A 27476-nucleotide genomic window follows, 5' to 3' on the forward strand; every position below is an offset into this window, starting at 1 on the left:
ACCCAGAAAATGCAGTAAGAAGGCTTTGGGGGGTGTGGGGAGGGTGGAATGGGGAGTAGGCAGGATACTGAACAGTACAGGGGCCTTCCAAGAGGATGAACACACAGGGCAGTCTGCTGGTGTCTTGGATGGAGATAGGGGCCCAATGTGGGGAAGTGGAATGGGTTTTTATAGGGATCTTATCTGGATCAAGTGGGACCAAGTATTGTGAAAGGGGCCCAGGAAGCTTGGTCCTGGTGTATTAATGGTGTATACATTCAGAACCGGTGCTTATGCAAACATCACCCAAGGTGCTTCCAGGTAAGATTGGTGATATGAAAAGGAAACACCCAGATATCCAGAAGCCTAGGATAGGGGTAAGGGATAGCACTGAGGCAAGTGAAATCTTAGCTGGCTTGTTAGAAGTGGTGTATGTGTTTGGGGGGGGAGGGGATGTAAATGGGGAGGACCAAAGTACCATGTGTATTGGGCCACCAGGAAACAGAGGCAGGTAGAAACCATAAATTAAGCAGAAGATACAGTATCAGTATCCTGCCTACTCCCCATTCCACCCTCCCCACGCCCCCCAAAGCCTTCTTACTGTATTATCTGGGTCTGTCTCCATTGTATATTGTGTTTTAGTTTTGTCTAGTGTTTTGTTGTCTATATAGTCAAGTAGGTGGCACAGTGGGTAGCGTCCTGGATTAGGAGTGAGGAAGACCTATCTCAAACATTTATTTTGCTACCTGACCATAAGCTGCCAGACCTCTCTCAGCTTCAGTTTCCCTGATCTGTAAAAGGAGGATAATAATAACACCTACTTTACAGCATTGCTATGAGGAGAAAATGAAATAATATTAGTAAAATGCTTTATGATCCTTAAAGTGCTATGTAAATGCTAGCTATTATTATTATTACTTTGCTACAAGGGAGAGCTCAAGGTGGGGGGAAACATTATGGTAGAATGAAATAATGGTGCAGAAAAGAAAGAAGAACATAAATGAATCATTAAAAAATACAGACAAGAGCAAAAGGAGGGTCAAGAGGGAACATAGACAAGCAGAGAAGTTTTGTTATTGTGTTAAATTTAATATACATAAAAAAACTTGAACTATGTAATAGAAGCTCACAATTTCACATACAAATCCTCTTTTTCTTGGTATATTGAAATATTAATGTATAATCATAATGAAAAAAGAATTTTTTTTTAAAATCACACAAATTAACTTCAATGACTTCTATTTTTAAGTCCTAGGGTGATAGAGGGATTATAACAGTATAGTCCTGTTGGGGGGGAGGACGGGATCCCGATAGGTTCAACAGGGCGTCTGGAAAGAATTCAGCTAAGCCTTTCTTGGAGTTAGAGTTGAGAAAGTTTATTAATACGCCATTACAGCGGGCAAGAGTCCTTTAGGGGACCTGCGAGTGAGAGGGGTACATGCTTTTACTTTTAAAGGGTAAGGCTGCCATTGTCTGGGCTGACCGGAGGGAAGGGACCTCAATGCATAGATAGTTTAGATAAGATTTGGGCCCAGCCGGAGGAGACAAGAGGGATTAAGTAATAACAAAGGATTCCCTAGGTGTTGCCTAGGCCTAGTTCGGATAGGGGGAAGGGGCAGAGTCGGAGGTTGGGAAAGGAATTTTACAGATTTACAATACAAATTGCAGTTTCACAAGTTGGTTTCACAAAAGGAATTTTACAGATTTACAATACAAATTGCGGTTACAATTTCACAGACTGGTTTCACAAGTTGGTTTCACAAATTGACCTAGACCCCAGGTACCCCATCAGTCCTGCAGAAGTAGACATGAATTATCCCGCTCCTCCTCCATTATGACTGTCAGTGCCTTCTAGAGCTCCTGCTACTTTGGGACTCACTCCAAAGCAGACAAGGGGTGACAAGGACAACTTTGAGGCCTAATCAGGGAGCAATCAACAACTCTCCCACCATTCTCAGTCACTGGCTTTCCTGACTTTAATGTCCCTCACTAGCCTGGTAGCTAACAGGAACTCCAAACCTTCTATGATTGTGGTAACTAATATGTAGTCCCCGATGACCCAGCTGTTCTGGCCCAGCCACTGCCTCAGTCTGGGGCTGCATCCCTCAGAATGAACCATATTTTGAGCTGCAGCCTCATCCAGACCCATTGCGCCGAAGCCACACTGAGAGTTGATGATGGTTCCATTTTCCCAAGGGTTGATACAGCAAGAGGCAGGAAGACCACAGGCTTGGATTCCTGGGGAACTGCAGTTAAAGTATCTAGATGAAAAGGAAGGAAAGAAATGACAAATATGGATCCAGAAGATAACAAGGGAATATTCATCAATACCACAAATGCAGCATCTAGAACAAAGGATTTATAGCTGGTAGGGGCTCAAAGTGTCATCTAACTCAACACTGATCCTAAAGATGAAGAAATTAGCAGTCAGAGAGAAGCGACTTGTCGAGGTCATGTTTTTGTTGTTCAGTCGTTTTCAGTTGTATCTGAATCTCTGTGACCCCTTCTGGGGTTTTCTTGGCAGAGATACTGGCATGTTTGCCATTTCCTTTTACAGATGAGGAACTGAGGCAAACAGGGTGAAGTGACTTGCCCAGGGTCACACAGCTAGTGTCTGAGGTTAGAATTGAACTCAGGAAGATGAATCTTCCTGACTCCAGGCCTGGCACTCTATCCACTGTGCCTCCTAACAGCCCTGTCAAGGTCATAAACCTAATAAATAGAAGAACCAAGATGAGAATCCAGCTCTCCTGGCTCAAAATCCAGCATTTTTCCCACTCTACCATAGAATTTCTCTACAGACATCTATATAAAATGTACTGTCTCCTTCTAATTTCATAAACATCATAGCCAGTGATATAACCTAAAAATATATGTATATAGTTACTGCTTGTGCTAATTATTCTTTGTTTCTTGTGAATATATTTAAATTGCAGAATGTGGGCCAGTGTTTCTAGAAAATGAATAAAGAGCTAATTGAGTAAGTCTGGAATTTCCGGGGGATCTAGGGTATGGTTCATTAGTGAATCATATCTGCTTCTAAATGATGGGGGTACCTGGGGTCTAGATCAATTTGTGAAACCAACTTGTAAAACCAGTCTGTTCAGTTGTAACTGCAATTTGTCCTTTCCCATCCTTGAGCTCTGCCCCTTCTCCCTATCCCACCTGTTGGGATTCCGTCCCTTCATCATAAATAGTGGTGGACAACTGAGCTTGGAAGAAAAATAGATCACCTTGAGCATAGCATTAGATTCCACTGATGGGGGAGGGGATCCCAATAGGTTCAGCAGATATTCTGATCTTATCCAAGACCAGAAAACCTGCAATATCGTCTGGAAAGAATTCAAGGTCTCAGGCTTAATTGGAGTGAGAGTTGTAGAAGTTTATTGTTACACTTCCATGAGAAGCGGGCAAGAGTCCTTTAGGGGACTTGCAAGTGAGAGGGGTACATGCTTTTACCTTTAAAGGGTAGGGCTGCCATTGTCTGGGCTGACCAGACTGGAGGGGCCTCAGTGCATAGACAAAGGTCAGACCTGACCAAGAGGAGCATGTGAATAGTTAGTTTAGATAAGATTTGGGCCGGGCTGGAGGAGACATGAGGATTTGGGCCAGACAGGAGGAGACATGAGGGATTAAGTAAGAACAAAGGAGTCCCAAGGTGTTGCCTAGGCTTAGTTCGGATAGGGGGAAGGGGCAGAGTCGGAGGTTGGGAAAGGAATTTTACAGATAACAATTTTACAATACAAATTGCAGTTACAATTTCACAGACTCGTTTCACAAGTTGGTTTCACAAATTGACCTAGACCCCAGGTACCCCATCACCATGACACTATCCCAGTCAATAATGAGACAAAAATAGGCTTTAGAGAAGTGGATCTTGAGTTGTAGACCATCAACTCATGATAATAATTCCGTGCAGAATTATTTTGGGGGTAGCCATATGCAAAATCATAAATAAGCAAACATACTTTTCATTAAGTGAATAATGTCTCAAATATATACTGTATGTATAGGGATGGCAATCATTTGTGTGCCTTCAGAAAAGCAAGAAGAAGGGCATCACTATGCCTAGATGTTTTTTGTCTTGATAAACAAAGACCCTTATGTTATTTGTAAGGACCAGGACGAGGCTAGTGACCAAGGGCATGATGGGAGTCTAAAAGAATGTGCTCATGTCAACTCAAAAAGCAGATTGAGTTTAGAAAGTGGTAGTAAAGAGAAAAAGAACACAGTTTAAAAATATGAGTCTAAACCTAGAACATTGTGAATGTGTGTATGTTGGAGGGAGGGCAGGGTCTGACTACAAAAGAGCTAAATTAGACCCTGAAGCTATGAGCTAAAAGAACAAAGACCATTCCCCGTGGGAAAAAGTCTGTATAATAATTACAATTCAGTGGAGAAGTTGTAGAGAGCAATTTAGTGAAAAACCAGAAGAAAGCTTTGCATCTGAGAAGATAATACTGCAGGGTATACCTGCAGCTTGGAGCACCGTTGAAAAAAAATGTCAATTAAGCGATAGAGGTAGGGAAGGGTTTCAGCTTGGATGTAGCCACTGGAGGAAGATTTCTTGGCTACATATGCATCCTACATATTATATGCCCTCTCTTTGGGATATTCCCTGGCTACAGGTATGTTCTTTGGTCACATATATTCCCTCTCCTGAACTGATGGTATAAGAATCTGTAGGTGAGTGTACCCTTGTGTTTAAGGAAAGATTTTCCTTATTATTCATTTTTGCCATTTGTTTAATTAAATGCGTTTTGCTTTAAACCAATATATCCTTTGTTTGGCATAGTAGCCAGAGAGATTTGTGAGTTGTGGCTTTGATCTGAAGTATACTTTGGAGGTAGTTTTCTTTCTTTTGCTTTTTTTTGGAGGGCAGTTGGGGTTAAATGAATTGTCCAAGGCCACACAGCTAGTAAGTGTTAAGTATCTGAGGTCGAATTTGAACTCAGGTCCTCCTGACTCCAGGGCCAGTGCTGTATTCACTGTGTCACCTAGCTGCCCCAGGAGGTAGTTTTCATAGAGCTCAGATTTGAGGGGTACTAAATTGGATATATATGTTTCAAATATATGTAAATTTTGTGGTTAATAAATGTGAATTTATTGTTATTAACAAATTTATATAATTCTTTAAAGTGTGTGAAGCATACCATCCACCTATCTATCTATCTATATTATCTCATTTACTCATCATAACAACCCTAAGGGTAGGTGCTGTATCTTTATTTTATTGAGACTGAGTGGGTTAAGTGATTTACTCAGGGTCATATAGACAATGTAACAGAGGCAGAACCTGAACCTAGGTCTCACTAATTCTGAGGCTGGCATTCTATCCGTTATTCCATACTAACTCTCCAAAAGTTACCTGTAAAATGATGGGGTACCTGGGGTCTAGGTCAAACCAACTTGTAAAACCAGTCTGTGAAGTTGTAACCGAAATTTGTCTTTTCGCACCCTAGAGATCTGCCCCTTCTCCCAATCCCACACTCCGACTAGCCTGGCCCACACCCTCCTTTACCCTTGCCTTTTGTCTCCTCCGCCTGGCCCAAATCTTATCTAAACTATCTATTCATTTGCTCCTCTTGGTCAGGTCTGACCTTTGTCTATGCACTGAGGCCCCTCCCATCTGGTCAGCCCTGACATTGGCAGCCCTACCCTTTAAAGGTAAAAGCCTGTACCCCTCTCACTTGCAGGTCCCCTAAGGACTTTTGCCCGCTGTAAAGGCGTAAAATAAACTTTCTCAACTCTAACTCCAAGCAAGGCTGAGCTGAATTCTTTCCAGACGCCATTGAAGGTTTCCTGGTCTTGGATAACATCAGGGTTCCTGCTGAACCTATTGGGATTCCATCCCTCATAATTTTGGCGGAGCCAGGTAGGAGAGTCTGTGGTCTCAAGCTTTCTTGGAGTTCTGGTAAGCTCCTTTACCTCCTCCCTCCTCCTGTACATCGGGTCCTTCAAGCACCTAGGAAGGCTTGATTGGACGATTCTGGTCAGGGACCGGAATCCGGTCTATTTTTTAATAGACCCGGGACACATCTGACATGGATGGGGGACTTCCTGCCTAGGGACAAGTGTCTCCGTATCTAAAAAATATACACATATTTTTTTTAGGCAAGGCTTTTCTTGTGAGACGTCACAGAAAAGCAGACGACTACAAGTGACTTTGGCTCGGGGGTCGGGAAAGGATGGGTCAGTCTCCCTCCATACCCCGAGACTCACCCCTAGGATGTCTTTTGAACAATTGGAACAAACTCAGTCTTCAAGACCTCAAGAAAAAACGTCTCATATTTTTCTGTAACACTGCCTGGCCCCAATACACTTTGGGGGATCAGGAAAAGTGGCCTGTTGGCGGAACTTTAAGTTATAACACCATACTGCAGCTTGATCTGCTATGCCACCAACAAGGGAAGTTCACTGAAGTTCCCTATGTCCAGGCTTTTATGTCTCTCTCTCAGAACACTGAGTTGAGGAAACAGTGTAGAGTTCCAGTTAAGTTCACCCCTGCAAAATGGAATTCGCCCGATCCCCTGGACGTTCCCTTTCTTTCTGGACCCCCAATAGCAGCCCTGAGAGCCGGGGCTTCCCAAGTGGGGGCCTCTCCCCTGGGTTCTCCCCCTCCGGGTCCCTCTCCACCGGGTCCATCTGCTCCTTCCCCATACTTGGAAGCTAGCAGACCTCTAAAGGATATCCCTCCCCCATACCTGCCAGATCAGCCGGCTCATCCCTTTCTTCCCAGCCCTTCCTTTACTAGGGACGGAACTCCCAATCTCCCTTCTCCAGCCCCTGATTCCTCCACTCCCTCCATGCTGGCTCCTCTAAAGGAAGCAGCAAATTCCACCGGAGGGACGTTACCGGACCCCCCACTTCCAGCCACCATAGCCCTCTTGAGAGAGGTCGCTGATTCAACTGGAGGAGCAATTAGGGTCCATGTCCCCTTCTCGATCTCTGACCTCTCCCAGATCAAGGAGAAGCTAGGCCAGTACTCTGAGAACCCCACTAAGTTTATGGAAGGGTTCAGAGACATTTCTCTCCAATTTGATTTGTCGTGGGGAGATATTAACATCATTCTCTCCACTTGCTGTACTATAGAGGAGAAAAAGAGAATCTGGGACCTAGCCCAGAAGTTTGGAGATGATTTTGGCCATCTCCTCACCCAGCAGGTATCCTCCGGGAGCCACAGCTGTCCCAGTGGCAGATCCTGGGTGGAATTATCTAGTAACTGCAGACGGAGAAAAGAGACCATCTGATACTCTGTCTGGTAGAAGGGATGAAATTAGGATTTAAAAAGGCTGTGAACTATGACCGCCTCAGGGAAATTACCCAAGGGGCTGACGAGAACCCAGCCATTTTCCTCCGATGGTTGGTAGAAGCCTTAAAATGATTTACTAACCTGGATCCCAACTCTCCTGAGGGGATAACCATCCTTGCCATGTATTTTATTAATCAGTCTGCCCCAGATATCAGGCGGAAATTTGGGAAATTGGCTATGGGACCCCAAACACCTCAGAACAAATTGTTAGAGGCAGCTTTTGGAGTCTTTAATAACAGAGACCTAGCACTGGCAGAGGAAAAAGACCGTAGGGCAAAGGCCAGAAACAAAGAGCAGGCTCAGTTTCTAGCTTCGGTCTTGACCAGTAACCTTAGCAGCACCCCCAATACTTGGAGGGCCATTGGAGAAAGAATCGCCCCAGGAAAGGCCCAGCCGGTGAGTCCCGTGGTTGAGCAGCCTCTTCCCAGTGCCCTGTCATTCAGTCCTCTCCAGGCCTGGATTGATGGGGCCCGGGGCTCGCCTTAGCTCCCACTTTCTCCATCTCATTGGCCGAGCTCTGGGCTGAAATCGACGTTTCTGGTGAGCATATTTACCTTCTGGTGGACACTGGCACTGCTTTCTCTCTCTTGTTACAATATCCTGGTCCCACCCGAATGTCTAGCCATCGGGTGATGGGCATTGAAGGAAAAGTGAGGACTTGTCTCGAGACATATCCTCTGCCCTGCCAGTATGGGGATTTGTTATTTGAACACTCCTTTCTTAATTCTTCCCTCCTGCCCAGCCCCTTTATTGGGGAGAGATCTGATGGTGAAATTGGGTAGCCAGTTTTCCCTAATCAAGCCTGTTCCATCCCTCGTGGCTGTGCTTACTCAACCCTGCCACGTTCCCTCTGAAGTATGGGAGGGGGTTGAGTCTGATGTCTGGGACCAGGGAATTCCTGGACATGCTACTCATGCCACCCCAGCTGTTGTTCGGCTGCGGGACCCTAAGGTGTACCCCCACCGGCGCCAATACCCAATTAAACCTGAGGCCCGAGAGGGACTGCTACCACTGATTGATAAATTTCTAAAGTATGGGATTCTTGTTTACTCCCCATGTAACCCCCCAATTCTTGCAGTGAGAAAGCCAAATGCGGAGTAATGAATGGTTCAAGATCTCAGGGCAGTTAATGAGGCTGTGATTCCTATTCATTCCATAGTGCCTAATCCATATACAATTCTGGCCCAAATCCCAGGGGGTACCCAATGGTTCTCTCTACTCTAGATCTTAAAGATGCCTTCTTTTATATACCACTCCATGAGGACTCCCAATTTATTTTTGCATTTGAGTGGACTCCCCCTGGGAAATCCATTTTGTGCCAGTTAACTTGGACTGTGTTGCCACAAGGGTTCCGGGATAGTCCCCATTTATTTGGTCAAGCCTTGGGGAAAGATCTGAGGGACCTGGACTTGCCTAATAGTAGCCTGATGCAATATGTGGATGATGTTTTTATTTGTAGCCCTACCTGGGAGGAATCCCTCAGGGCCACCACAAAGGCTCCTAATTTCTTAGGGGCCGGAGGGTACCGGGTCTCTTTTTCTAAGGCTCAAATAGCTTGCCAAAGTGTTAAATATCTGGGTAGTGAATTAATCCCCACCTCTATCCTTAACTCCTGAGAGGAAACAGGCTATACTGTCTATTCCTGTCCCAGCCACTAAGAAACAGCTCCTTACTTTTCTGGGCACAGCTGGATTTTGTAGAGTCTGGATTCCTAATTTTGGACTAAATGCTAAGCCCCTTTATGAAGCTACTTGAGGGCCTGATACCCTTCCCTTAGAATGGGGACCTGATCAGGCCACAGCTTTTAAAACTTTGAAATCTAAACTGACTTACTCACTGGCACTGGCTTTACCAAATCTGGAAAAACCCTTTACATTGTATGTAGATGAGAGGAGGGGTCAGGCTTTGGGGCTTTTAACTCAGTGCCTAGGACCTGATTCCAGGCCTGTGGCATATTTTTCTAAACAACTTGATTCTGTGGCTGCTGGGTGGCCCTCACGTCTCCTCTAAACTCACACTAGGCCAGCACTTAGAAGTTTTAACCCCCCACCAAGTCCAGAGCATCCTAGAAGCCAAAGGTCACCAGTGGCTAGCTAGAGGATGGCTTACTAAATATCAAGCCCTGCTCCTGGACACCGCTGACCTAACTCTGAGTGTGCCACACTCTCAACCCGGCAGCTCTTCTCCCTGACACGGCCCCTTCAGAAGGCCTTATTCATAATTGAATATAATTATTAATTGTGAGGACTCCCTCAACTCAGTACACTCGAGTCGCCAAGATCGTAAAATGCCCCTCTCCCTAATCCTGATGAAGAATGGTACACAGATGGTTCCAGTTTTGTAGATCAAGGGGAGAGGAGGGCAGGGTATGCAGTGGTCAGTTTAAACTGCACCATAGAAGCCAAGCCCCTGCCCCCTGGGACCCCTGCCCAGAAAGCAGAACTGATAGCACTCACCAGAGCCCTGGAGCTAGGGGAAAATAAAAGGCTAAATATTTTCACTGATTCTAAATATGCTTTTCATGTGTTGCATGCTCATGGGGCAATTTGGAGGGAAAGGGGATATCTGACAGCAAAGAATTCTATTAAACATGCAAAGGAGATTTTAACACTTCTCCAGGCTGTACATAAACCCAATGAGGTGGCTGTTATTTTCTGCAAGGGCCACCAAAAGGGAGAATAAGATCAGGCTGTGGGGAATCGCCTGGCAGATGCTGCAGCAAAGGGAGCAGCCCCCCAGCTGACTCTGATAGCCCCATTAGTGCCAAAGATCTCTGACTCCTTTAAGCCCTCTTATGGCCCCCAAGAACAGACCTTGCTAAGGAGAGGGGAATATACTCTCTCTGCCTCTGGGTGGTTTCAGACCCCCTCAGGCCAGCTTTTTATCCCAGAGGGAAGCCAGTGGAAGTTGCTGTCAGGTTTACATCAGGCCACACATCTTGGGAAAAATGCCCTTCAATCCCTAATAAAGCCCCTTTTTATAGCACGCAAGCTGAGTGAGACAATCCGGCTAGTTTGCCAGGCATGTCCTACTTGTGCCCAATTGAATCCTGAGGGAGCAATTAAGCCACCTCCCCTGTTAAAACCTGTTCAGAGAGGGGCAGCTAGGTAGCACAGTGAATAGAGCACTGGCCCCGAGTCAGGACCTGAGTTCAAATCCAGTCTCAGACACTTAACACAAAACCTTGGGCAAGTTACTTAACCCCAATTGCCCTCCAAAAAGCCAAAAAAAAAAACCTGTTCAGAGGAGGGGTAGCTATCCAGGGGAAGACTGGCAAATAGACTTCACCCACATGCCCCCGTGCAGGGGATTTAAATTACTCTTGGTCTTTGTTGACACTTTTACAAACTGGGTTGAAGCTTTCCCTTGTAGAATGGAAAGGGCTCAAGAAGTATCCAAGGTCCTACTAAAATAAATTATACTTCAGTTTGGCCTTCCCAGCTCCCTACAAAGTGATAAATGGTCCTGCCTTTGTTTCCCAAATAACTTGGGCTGTGGCAGAAGCACTGCAAATCACTTATCAACTTCACTCTGCCTAGCATCCACAATCCTCAGGGAAAGTGGAGAAAATGAATCACACCCTCAATCGTGTCTTAACCAAATTGTGCATTGAGACTCAAAGTGACTGCGTGACTAATCTCCCCATAGGCCTACTCAGGGTTCACATTAAACCCCGGGAAAACCTTAAACTAAGCCCCTTTGAACTCCAGTATGGAAGGCTCTTCCTTGATAGACCCAGAACAACATTTGGTCACTCAAATTCGCCTCCCAGCTGGGTGCCATTAGGAAAGCTTTATCAGAATATGCTAACAAGCATCTCCCCCAACCTTCCAGCAACAATGTGGACTGCCCTACCTCTGTGCAACCTGGGGATTGGGTTTACTTACTAAGTCCTGGAAAAATCAAAAGGGGAGAGCAGTTAGAGGCCACTTAGGAAGGGACCCTACCGAGTTATTCTTACCACTCCCACTGCAGTGAAGCTCAAAGGCCTCCCTAGCTGGACCCATAATTCTAGAATTAAACCACTGTCACCTCTTGCCTCCCCCACTGGACCTCTGGAGTACTCCTGTGACCCTATAGACGATCTTAAACTGCTCTTCCGAAGAAACTATAACAAGAACGTGGATAGAGGTGAAATCATATTCGACCTACTCCTTTTATGTGTTAGCCTCTTTGTAATTGCCATTTGCCCTAGCAATGTTACTTTTAACTCTTCTCTTTCTTCTCCCTGATATCTTGTGTGCCTTTACCTTTAGGACTGGAAAAGGCTAACTGGATGGAAGAAATTCATGAAACCCTTAATGCACCAGGTTCCTCCTCTTTCTCGTGGTGGTCCTGGCTTTTCCCTTACTGGCCCCTTTCTTGGTCCCATTCCTAATCATAGTCTTTATACTTCTTTTTGGTCCTTGTCTGCTTAACCTTCTTGCTAAGCTTGTCTCTTGTAGGCTCAGTGCATTCCATTTGCAGATGATTGTGCAGGCTGAGTACCAACCTTTGCCCGAAGTCGTTACCCATCACCCCTTGGACCTGGCATCGGCCAAATTCCGGACCTAGGCCACAGACTGCACCCCTTGAATGATGATACCCTGAGAGGCAGGGACAGCTCTACGTCCCTCCCCATCAGGAAGTAGCTCAGGAAGCTGAGATCATCGTCCTGTACCCCCAAATGAATTCGGGTGTCATCTGTTTAAGGGGGGGAATGATTGTACCTGGGGTCTAGGTCAAACCAACTTGTAAAGGCGTAAAATAAACTTTCTCAACTCTAACTCCAAGCAAGGCTGAGCTGAATTCTTACCAGATGCCATTGCAGGTTTCCTGGTCTTGGATAAAATCAGGGTTCCTGCTGAACCTATTGGGATTCCATCCCTCATCATAAAAGACTTTAAAAGCTTTGTATAATTTTCAAGGAGTAGATTTTTAAATTATGCTATATTTAGGGCCAGCTAGGTGGTACAGTGGATAGAATGCCAGCCCTGGTGTCAGGAGAACTTGAGTTCAAATATGACCTCAGATCCCAATTGTCTCCAAAAACAAAACAAAAATTAGGCTATACTTGCTCTAACAGTAAAGTTTGTGTACCCTGGGCATACATTCAATGGTTAAAAGGGCAAAGGTATTATGCTGTATCTTAAGGCAGAGGTGGGGGTGGTGCCAGCCTGATCTGAAAAATGTGCCCTAGATAATTATCTTCAAAATATATCCTCCGTGTGTAGACAATAGAGAAAGCACTTCGATTTAGAGGCCTAATTATAATACTTGATAATCCTATGATTATGGGCTGAAATTAATCCTACTTGTATTAGCTGCCTCAGAGGGTAATTGTGAAGAAAACATTTTATAAATTTTAAAGCAAGTATAAGTTATTGTGATAATCATCAAATATCATATTTTGGCCAAAGTCTGAATTAATCAAACAGACTGCTTTCCCTTGTCTTCTGTGTTAGCAAGACACTAGAAACCAGATAAGGCTGGAGATAGGATGCCCCCTTAAAAGTCTTTGGAGAAAAACAGATATCCTGAGACCACAAAATGTAAATAGCTGCTCCGTTTGTTGTCAACTTGCACTTGCAACAAAGGAACTTCTTTCTCACATACAGATGGTAACAAATGGAGATCATAAAATTGTGTGACACAGTCTCCCTGAGTTGGGATGGCTCTAAAATGTATAAAAAGTCTGATTCCTCTGTTCATTAGGATGCAGCTCTCCTAACTCCTTGTACAAGTTTCTCTAGCTTAAGGGAATAAGGAATAAATATGCTGTAATTGTGTATCATAAATTGTTTGTCTCCTTTAACCAAACATTTTAAATAGGTCAGCAGTTGCTGTTGTTAAAGACTTTCCAAGCATAGGCAGGTAAGTCCCTTGAGTGTGCCTTCTTGTTAGGGAAGCTGGGCATGCTCCAAAGGTCCCTTACATTACCATCCTCTTCCTCATCATTAATCCTGTTAACTACATGTTTGTTCTTCCTTATTAAACATACATTTCTTCGAAGCCAAGTATGTACTGTCTTTACAGGCAGAGGAGAAAACAATTTTGGAGTGGATTGGAATGCAGGACAAAAGTCACCAGCTCCACCCTCTAATTTTGAAAAGCAAAGCTCCTGGGTAATTATCATCAGGCCAGTGTTAGCAACCAGATCCACCTAAAAGGAATTTTCTCATTTATCCTCAGTCAAATAGCAGGTAGAACTCAGAATGGCAGGAAGGCAAAGCAGTTCAAAAGACAGGCATGCTAAGAGCTGCAGCGTAGGGCTGTGGTTCTGAAGGGAAGGAAGAGGCACTATAACAGCATCACTTCAGGAGAGAATCAGAAAGCAGCAAGAGTTCAGTAAAGAGCCACCACTGTGGAACTAGTAGATGGGAGCGTGGTGGAGAAGATAGCCCAGAAAAATGACGTCAGCACTTCGTAGCTGGAGAGAGCAGTGGACCATTGGATGCCATCATCGCACCAGCAGTTTTTCAGGGAGGTAGCAAGAGGCCTAGCTTTGGAGGTAGAAGAAGGGTCCACCGAGGGGATAGCTGTAGCAGAAGGAACGGAGTTGCCTGTCCTGTTTTTCTAAGTGTATTTGTTCTATCAGTCACATGTACTCCCTGCACACGTTCTTTCTCTCACCAAAGTCGTGGGAGTCTGTGAGAGAATATTCCCTTGTGTCTATAAGGGTAAGAGGGAATTTTCCAAGCTACACTACTTAACCAAATGCCCTTTGCTTTAAATTAATGTATATTTTGGTTTGGTCTGATAAAAGAGAAGCATCAGGGAGGGATTGTGAGATGCAGTTTTGGATAGACACTGACTATACTGTGAACCTTGGGATAGATTTCGTGGGACCCAGATTGGAGATCTACCAGACTATATTGTTCCCTGACTCACCTCATGAAGTCTTCAGTGAAGACTTGTTTACTTACAAATTCAATTTCCAGTCCTGGTAGGACACTACTCCACAGCACTGTAGGCCCAGTTGGATTTCATCCAAGAGAAAACGCAGGTCTGAGTCATCTTGGTAACGAGTAATGGCCACTAGCATCATACTGTCCAGTAATCCTTGGAGATCGTCCCATAAAGCATATATCAGGATTCCTGCCAATGTCTCTAGAACTAAGAAAGTGAGGATCCCCCCAGCAAAGAACCAAAGAAGGCAGATGTTCTCACAGAGGGCCCCTACACAGCCAGCTAGGGATATAATGCTGACTATGAGTCCCACCACCACAAAGAGAGACATTGGGTTGGCACCCAGGTGTGGCAGCTGCTCACTCCCCAGTGACTCCTTATCTATTAACCCCCACAGTCCCACCACTAAAATCAGTAAGCCAAGAAGAGAGAAAAGGAAGTTGAGGAGGAAGATCAGATACTTGATGCAGCTACTCCAAAAATTAAGAGGAAAAGGGAGGCCTCCTTGGAGAGCCAGGGTAGAGTGCCACTTATCACCTCGAGGGAGGCACCCCCAACCAGAGGGACCTGCATTATGTTTCTTTGGGATTGGTTCCAGGACTTCCACGGTATAGTTGCAAAACACTGATGGTGGCTCATCATACTCAGCTTCCTAAACAGGGAGGAAATACAATAAAACCTTATTAATGATTTGACCCCATTAATTTAGAATTTATGATTACTAGGACAGAGGCTGGATTGAAGTTTGCTTTTGCAATTATCCAAGAAAGAAGAAGGGCAGCTAGGTGGCACAGTGGATAGAGTCAGGAAGACTCATCTTCCTGAGTTCAAATCTGGCCTCAGACACTTGCTAGCTGTGTGACCCTGGGCAAGTCACTTCACCCTGTTTGCCTCAGTTTCCTCATCTGTAAAATGAGCTGGAGAAGGAAGTGGCAAACCCCTCCAGCATCTTTGCCAAGAAAACCCCAAATGGAGTAATGAAGAGCTGTATACGACTGAACAACAACAAGAAAGAAAGAAGAGTTGGCTAAGTAAAATAATGGTGTAAATAAGATTCTGGGAAGAATGGTCAAGCAGATGTAGGTAAATGAAATGTTGGAAGTTTCCTTTCCTGAATCAGTTCCTAGCTCAAGGGCCAGGGTTATTTTAGTCTGTTTTCAATTGACCAGGCTTAGGATGCTACATGAATGTTAAAAGAGTATAATAGACACTAGAATCAACCTTCTATCCAGAGCTCTATGTAAAGCACTTAAAGATAAATACAAATAAAATTATAGATCTCTCAGCAGAAAGACCTAATTCAAACCCCTCATATTACAAGTGAGGAAACTAAGTCCCAGAGATGATTTTTGTCTTGAATTTTTTAAATTAGCAAAAAAACTATTTTCTCTCCCCTCCCTACTTCAGAAACAAACAAACCCTCCTAATAAACATGCACACTCAAGCAAAAAAAATTTCTGCATTGGCCATGTCCAAAAATTATGTTTCATTCTGCACCCTGAGTCTATCACTCTTCTTTTAGGAGGTAGGTAGCATATGTCATCACTACTTTCCTGGAATCATGGTTCATTGTTTCATTGATCACAGTTCTTCTGTCTTTCAAAACTGTCTTTACAATATGTTGTTATTGTACATCACTCTTCTGATTCTGCTCACTTTACTCTGTATCAGTTCACCAAGTCTTCCAAATTTTTTCTGAAACCACCCCTCTCCTCATTTCTTTTTTTTTTTCTTTTTGGAGGGGAAAGGCAGGGCAATTGGGATTAAATGACTTGCCCAAGGTCACATAGCTAGTAAGCCTTAAGTGTCTGAGGCTGAATTTGAACTCAGGTCCTCCTGACGCCAGGGCCGGTGCTCTATTCACTGCGCCACCTAGCCGCCCCAAAGTTGTTGGGTTTTTTTTTTTTTTTGCCTTTTGGAGGGCAATTGGGGTTAAGTAACTTGCCCAAGGTCACACAGCTAGTAAGTGTTAAATGTCTGAGGTCACATCCTGAACTCAGGTCCTACTGACTCTTTACTCACTGGGCCACCTAGCCATGCCCCTTTCCTAATTTCTTACAGCATAGTAGTATTCCATTAAATTCATATGCCATAATTTATTCAGTCATTCCTCAACTGATGGGCACCTCCTTAGTTTTCAATTCTTTGCCAGTTGATTTTTGTATTTTAATATTTGTGCAATATATTATATAATCTAAGTTAAATTGTAACCCAGACAACAAGACACAGAGCCACTTGATAGTCAAGCATTGAAGCTGAGGCTTGTTGCCATGTTGGCATCTACAGGCTTAAGAGCCATATAGAGGCCCTTGGGAAAACTGCCTTTTAGAAAGAGGCTGTTTATTGGTTTGCATTCTGAGACTATAGCCTGGGCAATAGCTAGAGTAGAGTGCTACCTGGTGGCTAATTTGGGCATCACACCCAATTGATTAAAATCCTTTGGTTGGATAATTAACTCAGTAAAATACTATCTCTTAGAGGTAGCAGCATTGTTCTAGGTAAGCATTATTCCCAGAATGGCCAAACCAATTCACAGCTCCACATCAAGAAAGCACGCACTATATTTACAGACAACAAATTGGACAATCAGTATGACCCTACATGTCCCAGATTTCCTGGGAGAGTCCTGATTTCAGCACAAAAAGTACATTTTCCAAAATGATATTGATCACCTCCAGGAACCTACTTCCAGCTTCTTGACCCAACATTAGCTCAATATGGACCCCAAACCTGGACCTGGAATCAAGGCATCCTTAAGTGCTTGCCTGTCTCTCTGCCTCTCCATGGTCTACCACAGTCTCGTCCCTGGCCTGGTGAGTCAAGCTCTTAGCTGTTGCCTCTTGATTCCCCAAGACTCATCAAAACCTGATCTTGAACATGAGTCCTGGTTAGCACCCCAATGTACCACCACCTAGACATGGACAAGGACTGGAATCTGAGAAACTCAGCTCTCCCACACAAATCTCAGCAAAGATAATAGAGGATTGTAGGTGAAAGTAAAGATGAAGATGAAGTACCTTCCAACATGAAGTATCTTCATCCAATCCAGGATTGCAAAATAAAAAGACAGTCAGGAGTCAATAGTGGTTAGGAGAGGGGTTATATGAGAAAAGCCAGCTGAAATGTTTGTATACAGACTCAAAGCCTTTGAGCTAGGGGAGAGGGACTTACCAAGTTAAACATGAGTAAAAAGGAAAAACAAACAAACAAATAAACTCAATGAAGAAGTTCTATGGATTAAGCAAAGCCCAAAAGATAAGCCCAGACAAAGAAAGTAACTTTACAACTCCATAGCAACTACCCTATAAAGGACAAAAAATATATCCTGCTCACAAGACCTGGAAGAAGAATGGCTGGAAGAAATAAAACAAGAAATTTAAAAATGAACTTATAATTTATAAGAGCTATAGAGGAAAAATTGGAAGGAGAATAAATAGTTTTTAACAGAAGGTGGAAAACCTTACCCAAATAATGGTCTCCAGGAAAGATAGGATGGAGTAATCAGAATTCAATAATTCCATGAGACAAAGAAATATTCAAACAAAGTCAAAAGATGAAAAAAAAATTCAAGAATATATAAGGTACCTATTATAAAAAAAACCCAACAGTTGAACTGGAAAACAGCATGTCCAGGGGAAAATGTTTAAGAATTATCAAACTCCCTGAAAATGATGATCAAGCAAAACACTTGGATACCATGTTTCAAGAAACCATAAAAGAACATTGCCCTGAGAACTCAAAAGTTTTGAAAATGAATGTTGTTTTTATATGTAATTGGGGAAAATTTTAAATTACTAATTTGTAAATTCTAAATTACTAAATAATTATTAAATAATAAGTAAATAACAAACGAATACAAATTTTTTTAAAGGAGAAAAAACAATACAAAGAGTTTAACAGGAAAAAAAAAATTGCCCTGATCTATTAGCACCAAAGGACAAAGTAAAAATAGAAAGACTTTTACTGACTTTATGATAGTAACCCCAAACTCAAGACATCCAGGAATATAATAGTTAAAATAAAGAGCTTATAGGGGCGACTAGGTGGCACAGTGAATGGAGCACTGGCCCTGGATTTGGGAGGACCTGAGTTTAAATCCAGCCTCAGACACTTAATATAAAACTAGCCATGTGACCTTGGGCAAGTCACTTAACCCCAATTGCCCTAACATCCCCCCTCCAAAAGACCAAAAAAAACAAAAACAAAAAACAAAAAAACCCGAGCTTACAAGCAAACAATTTGATTTGGAAATTCTTGTTAAATTCATATAATTATCTCTTTGTCTTCTGTAGAACAAGAGGCAGATAAATGTAATTATTTTCATGATGGTCTTTTCGATTGTGAGTGGATGCTTAGCTGTTTCTCTTTCGTCCAGGAGCCTTGAGGGTCTTTCCCTCCTAGTTTAATTTTTTTTTTTTATTAAAGGGACCAGGGGAGGCTAGATAGTGTAGTGAATAGTGTACCAGCCCTGGAGTCAGGAGGACCTGAGTGCAAATGTGACCTCAGACATTTAATGCTTGCTACTGTGTGACATTGGGCAAGTCACTTAACCCTAATTGCCCTGACAAAAAGAAAAATAATTAATTAAAGGGGCTATCCCTCAACCAACTTCTTAAAGAGGCCTATTCACTGAATGGGCATTACTTCACTCAAAGTGAGAACTTGAAAAGATCTTAGCCTAAAAGGGCCAGGGTCTCCTGTTGCATCCTGGGCCTTCTCCAGTCAATCTGATCAATATCTGGTCACTGAAGCCAGATGACTCTGGAGGAGAAAGTGAGACTGGTAACCTTGCACAGGTCTCCCTCCCTCACTAAAATCAAAGTCAACTGTAAGTCATGTCATCATCTCACTGGTGTCATGGCCCTTTTCGAGAACAAAGGATAAACACAACCTGGCATACTTACTACATGGTAAACTCTGTTCTAGGTGATGGAAATACAAATATAAAAGCAAGCATGGTACCTGGCCTCAAGGAGATTATATTCTGATGGAAGAGACAAAACACATTTATAAATGGGGGCCAGGGAAGGGGGCCCTTTCATCAGGAGAATTGCATGGATGGTGAGTGTGGCCACAATGAAGTAGTCTGATGGGAAGGACAAAGACTGGCATTTAGCAAGGGGTAGTTGGGGCTTCCTCAGGTAGTGAAGTAGTGGTCTGAGAGAAGATAAGAAGACAATCAAGAGATAAGTTCTAGAGGTGGCAGTTCTTGAGAAAAGACATTGGAATCTCCAGGGCATAGTCTTTGGAGTGGGTAACAAGGCAGTTGGCAAGGTTGGGGAAGAAATATCAGAGAAGAGGGAGTGAAGTGAAGCTTGGCTGGGACTTTTCATGCTTTAGCTCATCATGAGCACTGCAATTTGATGAACAAGCATCCCCCAAATGCTGAGTTTTTGTTGCCTTTGGGTGCATGATGGAACCAATTCAACCAATTCTGCTTTTCCAAAAAGAAGCTATAAACCACCATTCCATTTAGTTTCAGTTTCCTTTTGTCTTCTCGTTTCATTTATTGTGAGAATAAGCATTCTTATTAATGTGGTTCACATCTAGTAGTCAATTTCTTGGTTGCCAGACAAAATTCTCTTGTTTAGAGTATAGACAGTTAAATTAATGTTTACAGAAGTTCTAAAAACTTTAATTATTAGAATCCTCAGTTTCATTTTCTACCATTCCATGACCATCACTGTGAAATTGGAAGGGAGCTATACAGTACTGATCTCAAATTATGTTATAAAGCAGTCATCACAATTAGTATGTGATAAAAAAATAGAAAAATGGATTTGATAACAAGAATTTCAGAAGTGAATATATGCTCTAGTGTAATCTCAATAAACCTAGTGACACAAACTGCTGGAGGAGAAAGAAAAACTTAAAAAAAATTTTTTAAATTAACAAATATTTATTTTCTCCTCTTCAAATGAATAACAAGAAACTTCATAACAAATTTGCTTATTCAAGAGAAGCCAATTCCTTCACAGGCCATGAAGGAATACAGAATTGAACAAAAGAATCATTGGGAAAACAGAATAGCAAAATGATGAGAAATGCACTTCTGTAAGTTCCTTAGACTATATGCCACAACAAATTCCAAATGAATGAATTATCTAAATATAAAAAGCCATACTGTAAAATAACTAGAGGAAAATCAAAGGTTAGAGTTTTCATAACTTTAGAAAATTCTTAACCAGCTATAGAATAAAAAAGGTCATAAAAGATAAAACAGATAATTTTGATTACATAAAAATAAAATATTTTTGCACAAATAAACCAATTAAGCTAGAATTTTTAAAAAAGATATTGACTGGGAAAATTTTTGCATTAAACATCTCTGATGTTTGACATTCATAATTTAGAAGGGAAATGACAGAAAACTTCAGATCTATTCCTCAATAGATAAGAAATCAAAGGAGGAGAAATAGAAATAATTAGCAATCATCTGAAAATTATTCAAATTCACCAATAATTATAGAATCATGAATTTAAACAATCTTGACATAGAAATTCACACCCATCAAATTAGCAAATAACAATACTAGCCAGTATTTCTATAGTGTTTTAAGATTTCCAAAGCACTTTATATTGTCATATCATTTTATCCTTGCAACAACCCTATGAATTTGCTACTATTATTATTCCTGTTTTATAGAGAAAGGAACTGAGCCTGAAGGGACTAAATGACTTATGAAGGGTTTGAGGCAGGATTTGAACTCAAGTTTCCCTGACTCCAAGTCCAGCACTCTACCCACTGTCATTCTTCTTGCCAAGGCAAGCCCCTCTAAATGCACAAGTCTAGGGGGCAGCTACGTGGTGCAGTAAATAGAGTACTGGCCCTGTCAGGAGGACCTGAGTTCAAATCCAGTCTCAGACATTTGACACTTAACTAGCTGTGTGACCTTGGGTAGGTCACTTAACCCCAATTGCCTTGCCTTCCCCCCTTTCAAAAAAAATGCACAAGTCCAGCAGATTTCTCCCTCTATCATCCCTACTTTGTCATTAATCTTTAATTATTCCCTGTCTACTGGCTGCTTCCCTACTACCCACAAGCATACCCATGTCTCCCCCATCTTCAAAAAACCCTCACTTGATCCATTCATCCATGCTGTCTCTCTCTTTTCTTTGACAGCCTTTTTGTGGTTAAATTCTTTGAAAAAGCCATCTACAATAAGTGCCTCCACTTTCTTTCCTCTTCCTTTCTTCTAGGACTTTTTAGAATCTGACATCTGACCTCATCATTCAGCCAAAACTCTTCTCTCCAAGTCAGCGATGATCTCTTAATTGCTAAATTGAATGACCTTTTCTCTATCTTCATCCTTCTTAACCTCTCTGCACTGTTAATCACTCATGATACTCTTCTTTCCAGGTCTTCATGACCTGCTATCTCTTGGTTCTTCTCCTACCTGTCTAACCATTCGTTCTCTGCCTCTTTTGTTTTCCAGGTCACGTTCACTAACTGTGGGTGACTCTCAAGGTTAAGTCCTGGGTCCTCTTTTCTCCCTCTATAATCTTTCACTTGGCAATCTCATCAGTTGCCATGGTTTCAATTATCATCTCTTTGCAGATGATACTTGTTCAGTCCTAACCTCTCTTTCTGATGGCCAGCCTTGCATCTCTCACTGTTTATTAGGCATCTCAAACTGGACTTCCCAAAGACATCTTAAATTCCACAATCCAAATCTGAGTTTATTATCTCTCCTCCCAAAACCTCAGCTCTTCCCAACTTTCCTTTTATTGTTGATGGTGCCACCATTCTCGCTCACCACTCCAATTCATCCTCCAATCAGCTGTCAAACTGACCTTCCTAAAATGCAAGTCATATCTTCTCCCCATTCAATAAACTCTAGTGTGTCCCTGTTGCCTCTAGAATAAAACAGTAAAGTCCTTTGTTTGGTTTTTAAAGCCCTTTATAACCTGGACCTTTCCTACCTGTCTAGTCTTCTTGTATGTTTTTTCCATCCACACACTCCAGTGAGCCTATGACCCTTGCTCTTTCTGTCTCCCAACTTCAGACATTTTCACTGACTGTCCCCCATGCCTAGAATTCTCACCCTCCTCATCTCTGCCTCCTAGCTTCCCTGGCCACCTTCAAGTCTCATTTTCTGCATTTCTGCCTTTCCCAGTTCTTAATCTTCGTGGCTTCCCCATGATACTGGTCCCGTTTTATCATGTATATGCCTTATTGTACATAGTTATTTGTCTGTGGTCCCTCTCTCTGTCTTCACTCCCATCCCTCCATTACGCTGTGAGCTCCTTGAGAACAAGAACTATGGGGTTTGGGTTTTGTTGTCTTTGTTGTTGTTCTTTCTTTTTATTACCAGGGGCTTAGCACAATGTCTAATACATACTAAGTTCTTAGTGCATGTTAATTGACTTGACTTGTGCCACCCAGAAAAGAAAGGAAAATTCACTTTTGGAGGAACTTTGAGAAGACAGATATACTAAGTCACTGAATACGGATCAGCTAATTATTCCAACTATTCTGGAAAGCAATTTGGGATTATCCAATAAAAGTTACTAAATTGTTCATACTCCTTGGCCCAGAGATCCCACCACTGGGACTTTATTTCCAAGGAGGTTGTTGACAGCAATGAAATACCCATATGGATAAAAGTATTTGTAGTGGCCCTGTTTGTAACCAGCAAAACAGCAAAAAGGGATTAGGGAATGACTGAGCAAATTGTGGTCTATGAATGTAATGGAGTATTATTGTACCATGAGTAAAAAAATATGGATAATTCATATGCATCTGAAGATTTGTATCGAGAGGTTGAATTAAAAAAGGAAAACCAAATGAATAGTTTATCAACTGACAACAATTATGTGAACATTAAACAGTATTTTAATTCTAGTCAAATATAATGAACTTTTCCCATCTTTGTGTTTGAATTTTCAGTACTTAGCTTAATGTACTGAACATAGAAGCATCTTCATAAATGTTGAATTAAATTAAATTGGGAGGGGCATTCTGGGAATATGACAGAGTAGGTCAGAAATTTCCAGATTCTATAGATTTCATCCACAAATAGACAGAATTAAAAAAAATAAATTGGTATTAACTAATGAAAGTTTAAGTACACACCTTTCCTTTCTTTTAGCAAAAATATTTTCAATCACCCTTTTATGCTCTTTGACTTAGCTGTTTTATACTACCGTAATATACATTTCATATAGATGAGAGTTTATTAAATTGCCATAATAATTGCCCAGGAAGAGGGAGAATAATGCCCAGGAAGATACTCCTAGGAGACTCGGGTTAGTATAGCCACGAAGGGAAGTGAGCAGTCATTTTTTCCCCCTCTCCCCTGGAAGATAACAGGCCAGATTTGAAAGAAGAGCCATGCCCTGGACAGGGGCGTGAGTTACAAGAGAGTCTCTACCCAGGCTAAGGGAGCTAGAATGAGTTCAGGGGAGAGCGAGAACCCATCTTGCCTTATTGGCCATTGCCACCTGGTGGTCATAAAAATTATCACTTTAAAATCCCTAGCATTTTCGTATTTTCAAATCCTTTCCAGAGATCAGAGATGTGGTGAGCACAGTGGATACTTGAAGAGATAAAGAAGAGGGATTGTATGAGTGAATGGTGAACAGACAAGATGAAAACTTCACAGCATGGCCTAGGGCAGGCCCCATTGTCAGATTCATAATTAGAAAAAAAAAATCTTGTATTTCACCATATAACAGCATGTGGTGCCTTGGGCTTGCCTTGCCTGCCATGGCACCTAGCATATTGGTGCTCAGTGACTACCAAGTTAATGGTGATGAGAATTAGGCTGCCATGACTCAGTTCATTTCACACCAGACACGATTTGCATTCACTGGGGGCTTCTGTCTTCTCTCTAGTGGAATTAAGAAGAAATAGGGCGTGCTGCTACTGCTGTTGCTGCTTCTGCCTGAGCTGGAATCAGACCATAATTTGTTTTGTCTGTGAATGCCTGCAGCACTTCAGTCAAATAAGCTGAAGTACCAGGGATTTCCCTACTCAGAAGCTGTCTTAATAAAGGAGTATCATGTTCTATGTAGTACTAACAGCTAGCATTTATATAGCACTTAAAGGTTTGCAGTGTACTTCACATGCATTATTTCATTTGATCCATATCACAAGCCTGTAAGACAGGTATTACTATTACTATTATCCCCATTTTACAGATGAAGAAGCTAAGGCTGAAAGAGATTGTGACATGTTTAGTATGTGTATGAGGCAGGTTTTTAACTCAGGTCTTTCTGACTCCAAGTCTGACTCTGTCCAATGTGTCTAGATGCCTCCTAAGATCTTGTCAAGGTAATATATCCTCCAAAAAGCCATTCAGACCAATGATATGGCCCATTATACAGAAGTTTTCAAAGTTGACTCTGACCACCTCTGTGCATAAATTCCCAGATCTATGTATCTGACTCTAGTCTCTAGTTCTGATCCTGAATTAGCAAATGTCTATTAGATGGAAATACATTTTGCATGACTTCATGTGTATAATCAATATCAAATTGCTTGCCTTCACAAAGAGATGGGAAGGGCAGGAGAGAAGAAGAGAATTTGGAACTCAAAATTTTTAAAAATGATTATTAACAATTTTTTACATGTAATTGGTAAATAGCTGACAAAATAAAAATAATTAAAAAAAGAAAAAATCTCTATTAGTTCATACTAGATATACGTTTCAAACTCAACACATTTCAAGCAAGTGATCATCTTTCTCCCCAAAATGACCTCTTTTGCAAACTTTCCTATGTCTGTCCACGTATTTTTGTCAAGGGTACCAACATTTTTCTAGTTATGCAGGGCTGTAGCCTCAGTCAGCCTTCTTAGACTGTGAGTTCTTAAAAGCAATCCAGTTTGTTTTTTTCTTGATATTTCTTCATATCCCCACTTTGCACAGTGCCTGGTACATAGAAGGCACTTAATAAATGTTAATTGATTTACTGCCTCTCTCTCACCCCACATGGTCCATCAGTTGCTAAGTCTCATTGATTCAATGTCCACATCTCTTGCATGCTTCTCTGTCCTCACATGGCCACCACTCCAGTCTAGGCACTCATCACTTCCCTCATTCATTATTTCAATAGCTTCCCAATTGGGCTTCCCTGCCTCAAGTCTTTGCTCTTGCCATCCATCCTCCGCACAGTAGCCAACGATTTTCCTAAAGTACAACTCTGATCGCATCATTCCACTATTCAATAAACTCCAGAGTCCTCCTATTACCCATAGGATTCAATACAAATTCCTCTGTTAGGTTTTAGCCAAACCCTTCACAACCTAGTTCCAATATAAATTTCCAGCCTTATTATATATTACTTTATGGTACAGACAAATTGGGATCACTTTCTTGTCTTCATGTCTTTTCCCATGCCTGAAATGTATTCTCTTCTTACCTCCAGGATCTCTAGCTTCTTTCAAAGCTCAGTTCAAGCATCACTTTCTAGGTGAGGCTTTTCTTAAACCCCTTCATCTACAATTAAATTCCCCCCAAATTGTCTTATTATTTCATTGTATTCATATGTTTATTATGAATCTATTTATATATGTACATGTTATCTCTCCCAGAGGAATTTAAGCTCCTTAAGGTAGGGGCTGTTTCTTTTTTATCTTTGCATCACCAATACCTAGCACAGGGAGGCCAGGCACATGGCATGATCTTAATATTTACTTGTTTATTTGTTTGATTGATCTCAATTTAGATAACAAATTAAAGTTCTAAAAAAATGTCAGTTATGATTATCTCAGCTTCCTCCCTCAACTTCTGAAAATGCAAAATATTGAAGTTCCTTGAAATTCCCTTCTGTAGTCCTTCCACTCTAATGGTAGATATTAATAAAGAAAATAAGCCTTTATATAGCACTCACTATGTGCCAGGCACTGTACTAACTACTTTTTTGGGGGGGGGAAGGAGGAAAGCAAGGCAATTGGGGTTAAGTGACTTGCCCAAGGTCACACAGCTAGTAAGTGTCTGAGGCCAGATTTGAACTCTGAAAGATGAGCCTTATACTCCAGACCCAGCACTCATGAAATAGAGATATAGTACACATGGGTCAGAAGAAACCATGAAGATCATCTATAATCCAGGAGTTTGAACCTTTTTTGTTTCATGGACTTGGGCAGTTTGGTAACATCTATGGACCCCTTTTCAGAAAATATTTTTAAATGCATAAAATAAAAAAGGACCACGAAGGAAACTGCTTACATTGAAATAAAACTGTAACTGTTTTTTTTTTCCTATCCAAGTTCACAGGTGCCAGAACAGAGACTGTGATGACTTGCCCACAGTCACAGAGTAAACCCAAAGCAGAATGGGGACCAGAACCAGGACTCCTGATTCCAGGTCGGGTGCTGAGAAGGTCTAGAGGAAAGAGGCACAGCTTACCCTATCTCACTGTCTTACCTTGGAGAGCAGCTGAGTTCTTTCATTTTCCACCATCTTCACCTTCTTCCTAGAAAACCCCCTACCAAAAGGTTAAGAAAAGAGCCCTTCTCTCTTTGCTCAGTTTCTCAAGATTACAAGAGTGCTGCTGGTGCTGATAAACTTCTTGGGGCTGGCTGGAGGCTGAGAACCACAAACATGGGATTGGAGAGCTCTGCCAGATACTAGGGTCATAACTGAATCATGTGAGAAGTCATACTTTAGTGCTTAAGACTTGCAAACATTTTCTCTTCTGGGGCATCACTAAGCTAACGGCATTTCTCAGATGCATCAACCATGTATGTATTCTCTATAGTTCATTTAGCACAACATTACTATTAAGGCATCCTTCTCCTTATTGTCATTGTCATTATTTTAATAGAGATGTGGGCAAGGCTGGGCTGCTTCAAGCTGAGCCTTATGAGGTGATGTGCCTTGATGAAGTTTTCATAGGTCCAGGGTTTTGCTGTTGTTTGGAAGCAATTGAGGTTAAGTGATTTGCCCAGGGTCTCGAAGCTAGTAAGTATCTGAAGGCAGATTTGAACTCAGGTCTTCCTGACTCCAGGGCCAGTGCTCTATCCACTGAGCCAACCAGCTGCTCATTTTAGGTCTAGGTTTTGATCCTCAGCTTTGTTGATTTAAAAACTCTATGTTGTCAGCTCATACAACTAACTGTAGACTGACTTATAAATTAGAATACCAGTTTACTAATTTACAATCAAAGAATGTTGGGTATACCCAAGATAAAAGGGCCCAAGATAAAAAGATGCCTAGCTGATCTTAATCAGTGACAGAGAGCTAGAAAGACTTTCAAACAGAGTCATAACTAGGGCAGGATAACCAGAGTTTTACCTTAGGGTCCTGACATTTAGAAAGACATATTTCCTCTCTTCATCTATCTGAAGACT

The 27476-nt window shown here is 42.0% G+C and overlaps 1 protein-coding gene across 1 annotated transcript; it reads right to left on the reverse strand.

The window, feature by feature from the left end:
- Positions 1 to 1933: 1933 nt before the first annotated feature.
- TSPAN10 (tetraspanin 10) lies at positions 1934 to 26586 on the reverse strand. The gene is made up of 3 exons (XM_069064130.1): positions 26551 to 26586; positions 14197 to 14831; positions 1934 to 2240 (listed from the first exon to the last, which is right to left on the reverse strand). Exons 1-3 carry the CDS (start codon positions 26584 to 26586, stop codon positions 1934 to 1936), a joined length of 978 nt encoding a protein of 325 aa, XP_068920231.1.
- Between the last annotated feature and the right edge of the window lie 890 nt (positions 26587 to 27476).

The sequence above is a fragment of the Petaurus breviceps genome, unplaced genomic scaffold, assembly GCF_028583685.1.
Source record: "Petaurus breviceps papuanus isolate PSGF00001 unplaced genomic scaffold, PetGlider_PUasm1.0 90617, whole genome shotgun sequence".
Lineage (NCBI taxonomy): Eukaryota > Metazoa > Chordata > Mammalia > Diprotodontia > Petauridae > Petaurus > Petaurus breviceps.

Bases quoted from the DNA above. Each gene is read 5' to 3' on its own strand.
- TSPAN10 (XM_069064130.1), bottom strand. From the start codon at position 26,586: ATGGTGGAAAATGAAAGAACTCAGCTGCTCTCCAAG. The intron at 14,832-26,550 runs GTAAGACAGTGA...CTCCCTGTTTAG, and splicing joins GAACTCAGCTGCTCTCCAAG to GAAGCTGAGTATGATGAGCC. The intron at 2,241-14,196 runs GTAAGTAAACAA...CTTTTCATCTAG, and splicing joins CAGGACTGGAAATTGAATTT to ATACTTTAACTGCAGTTCCC.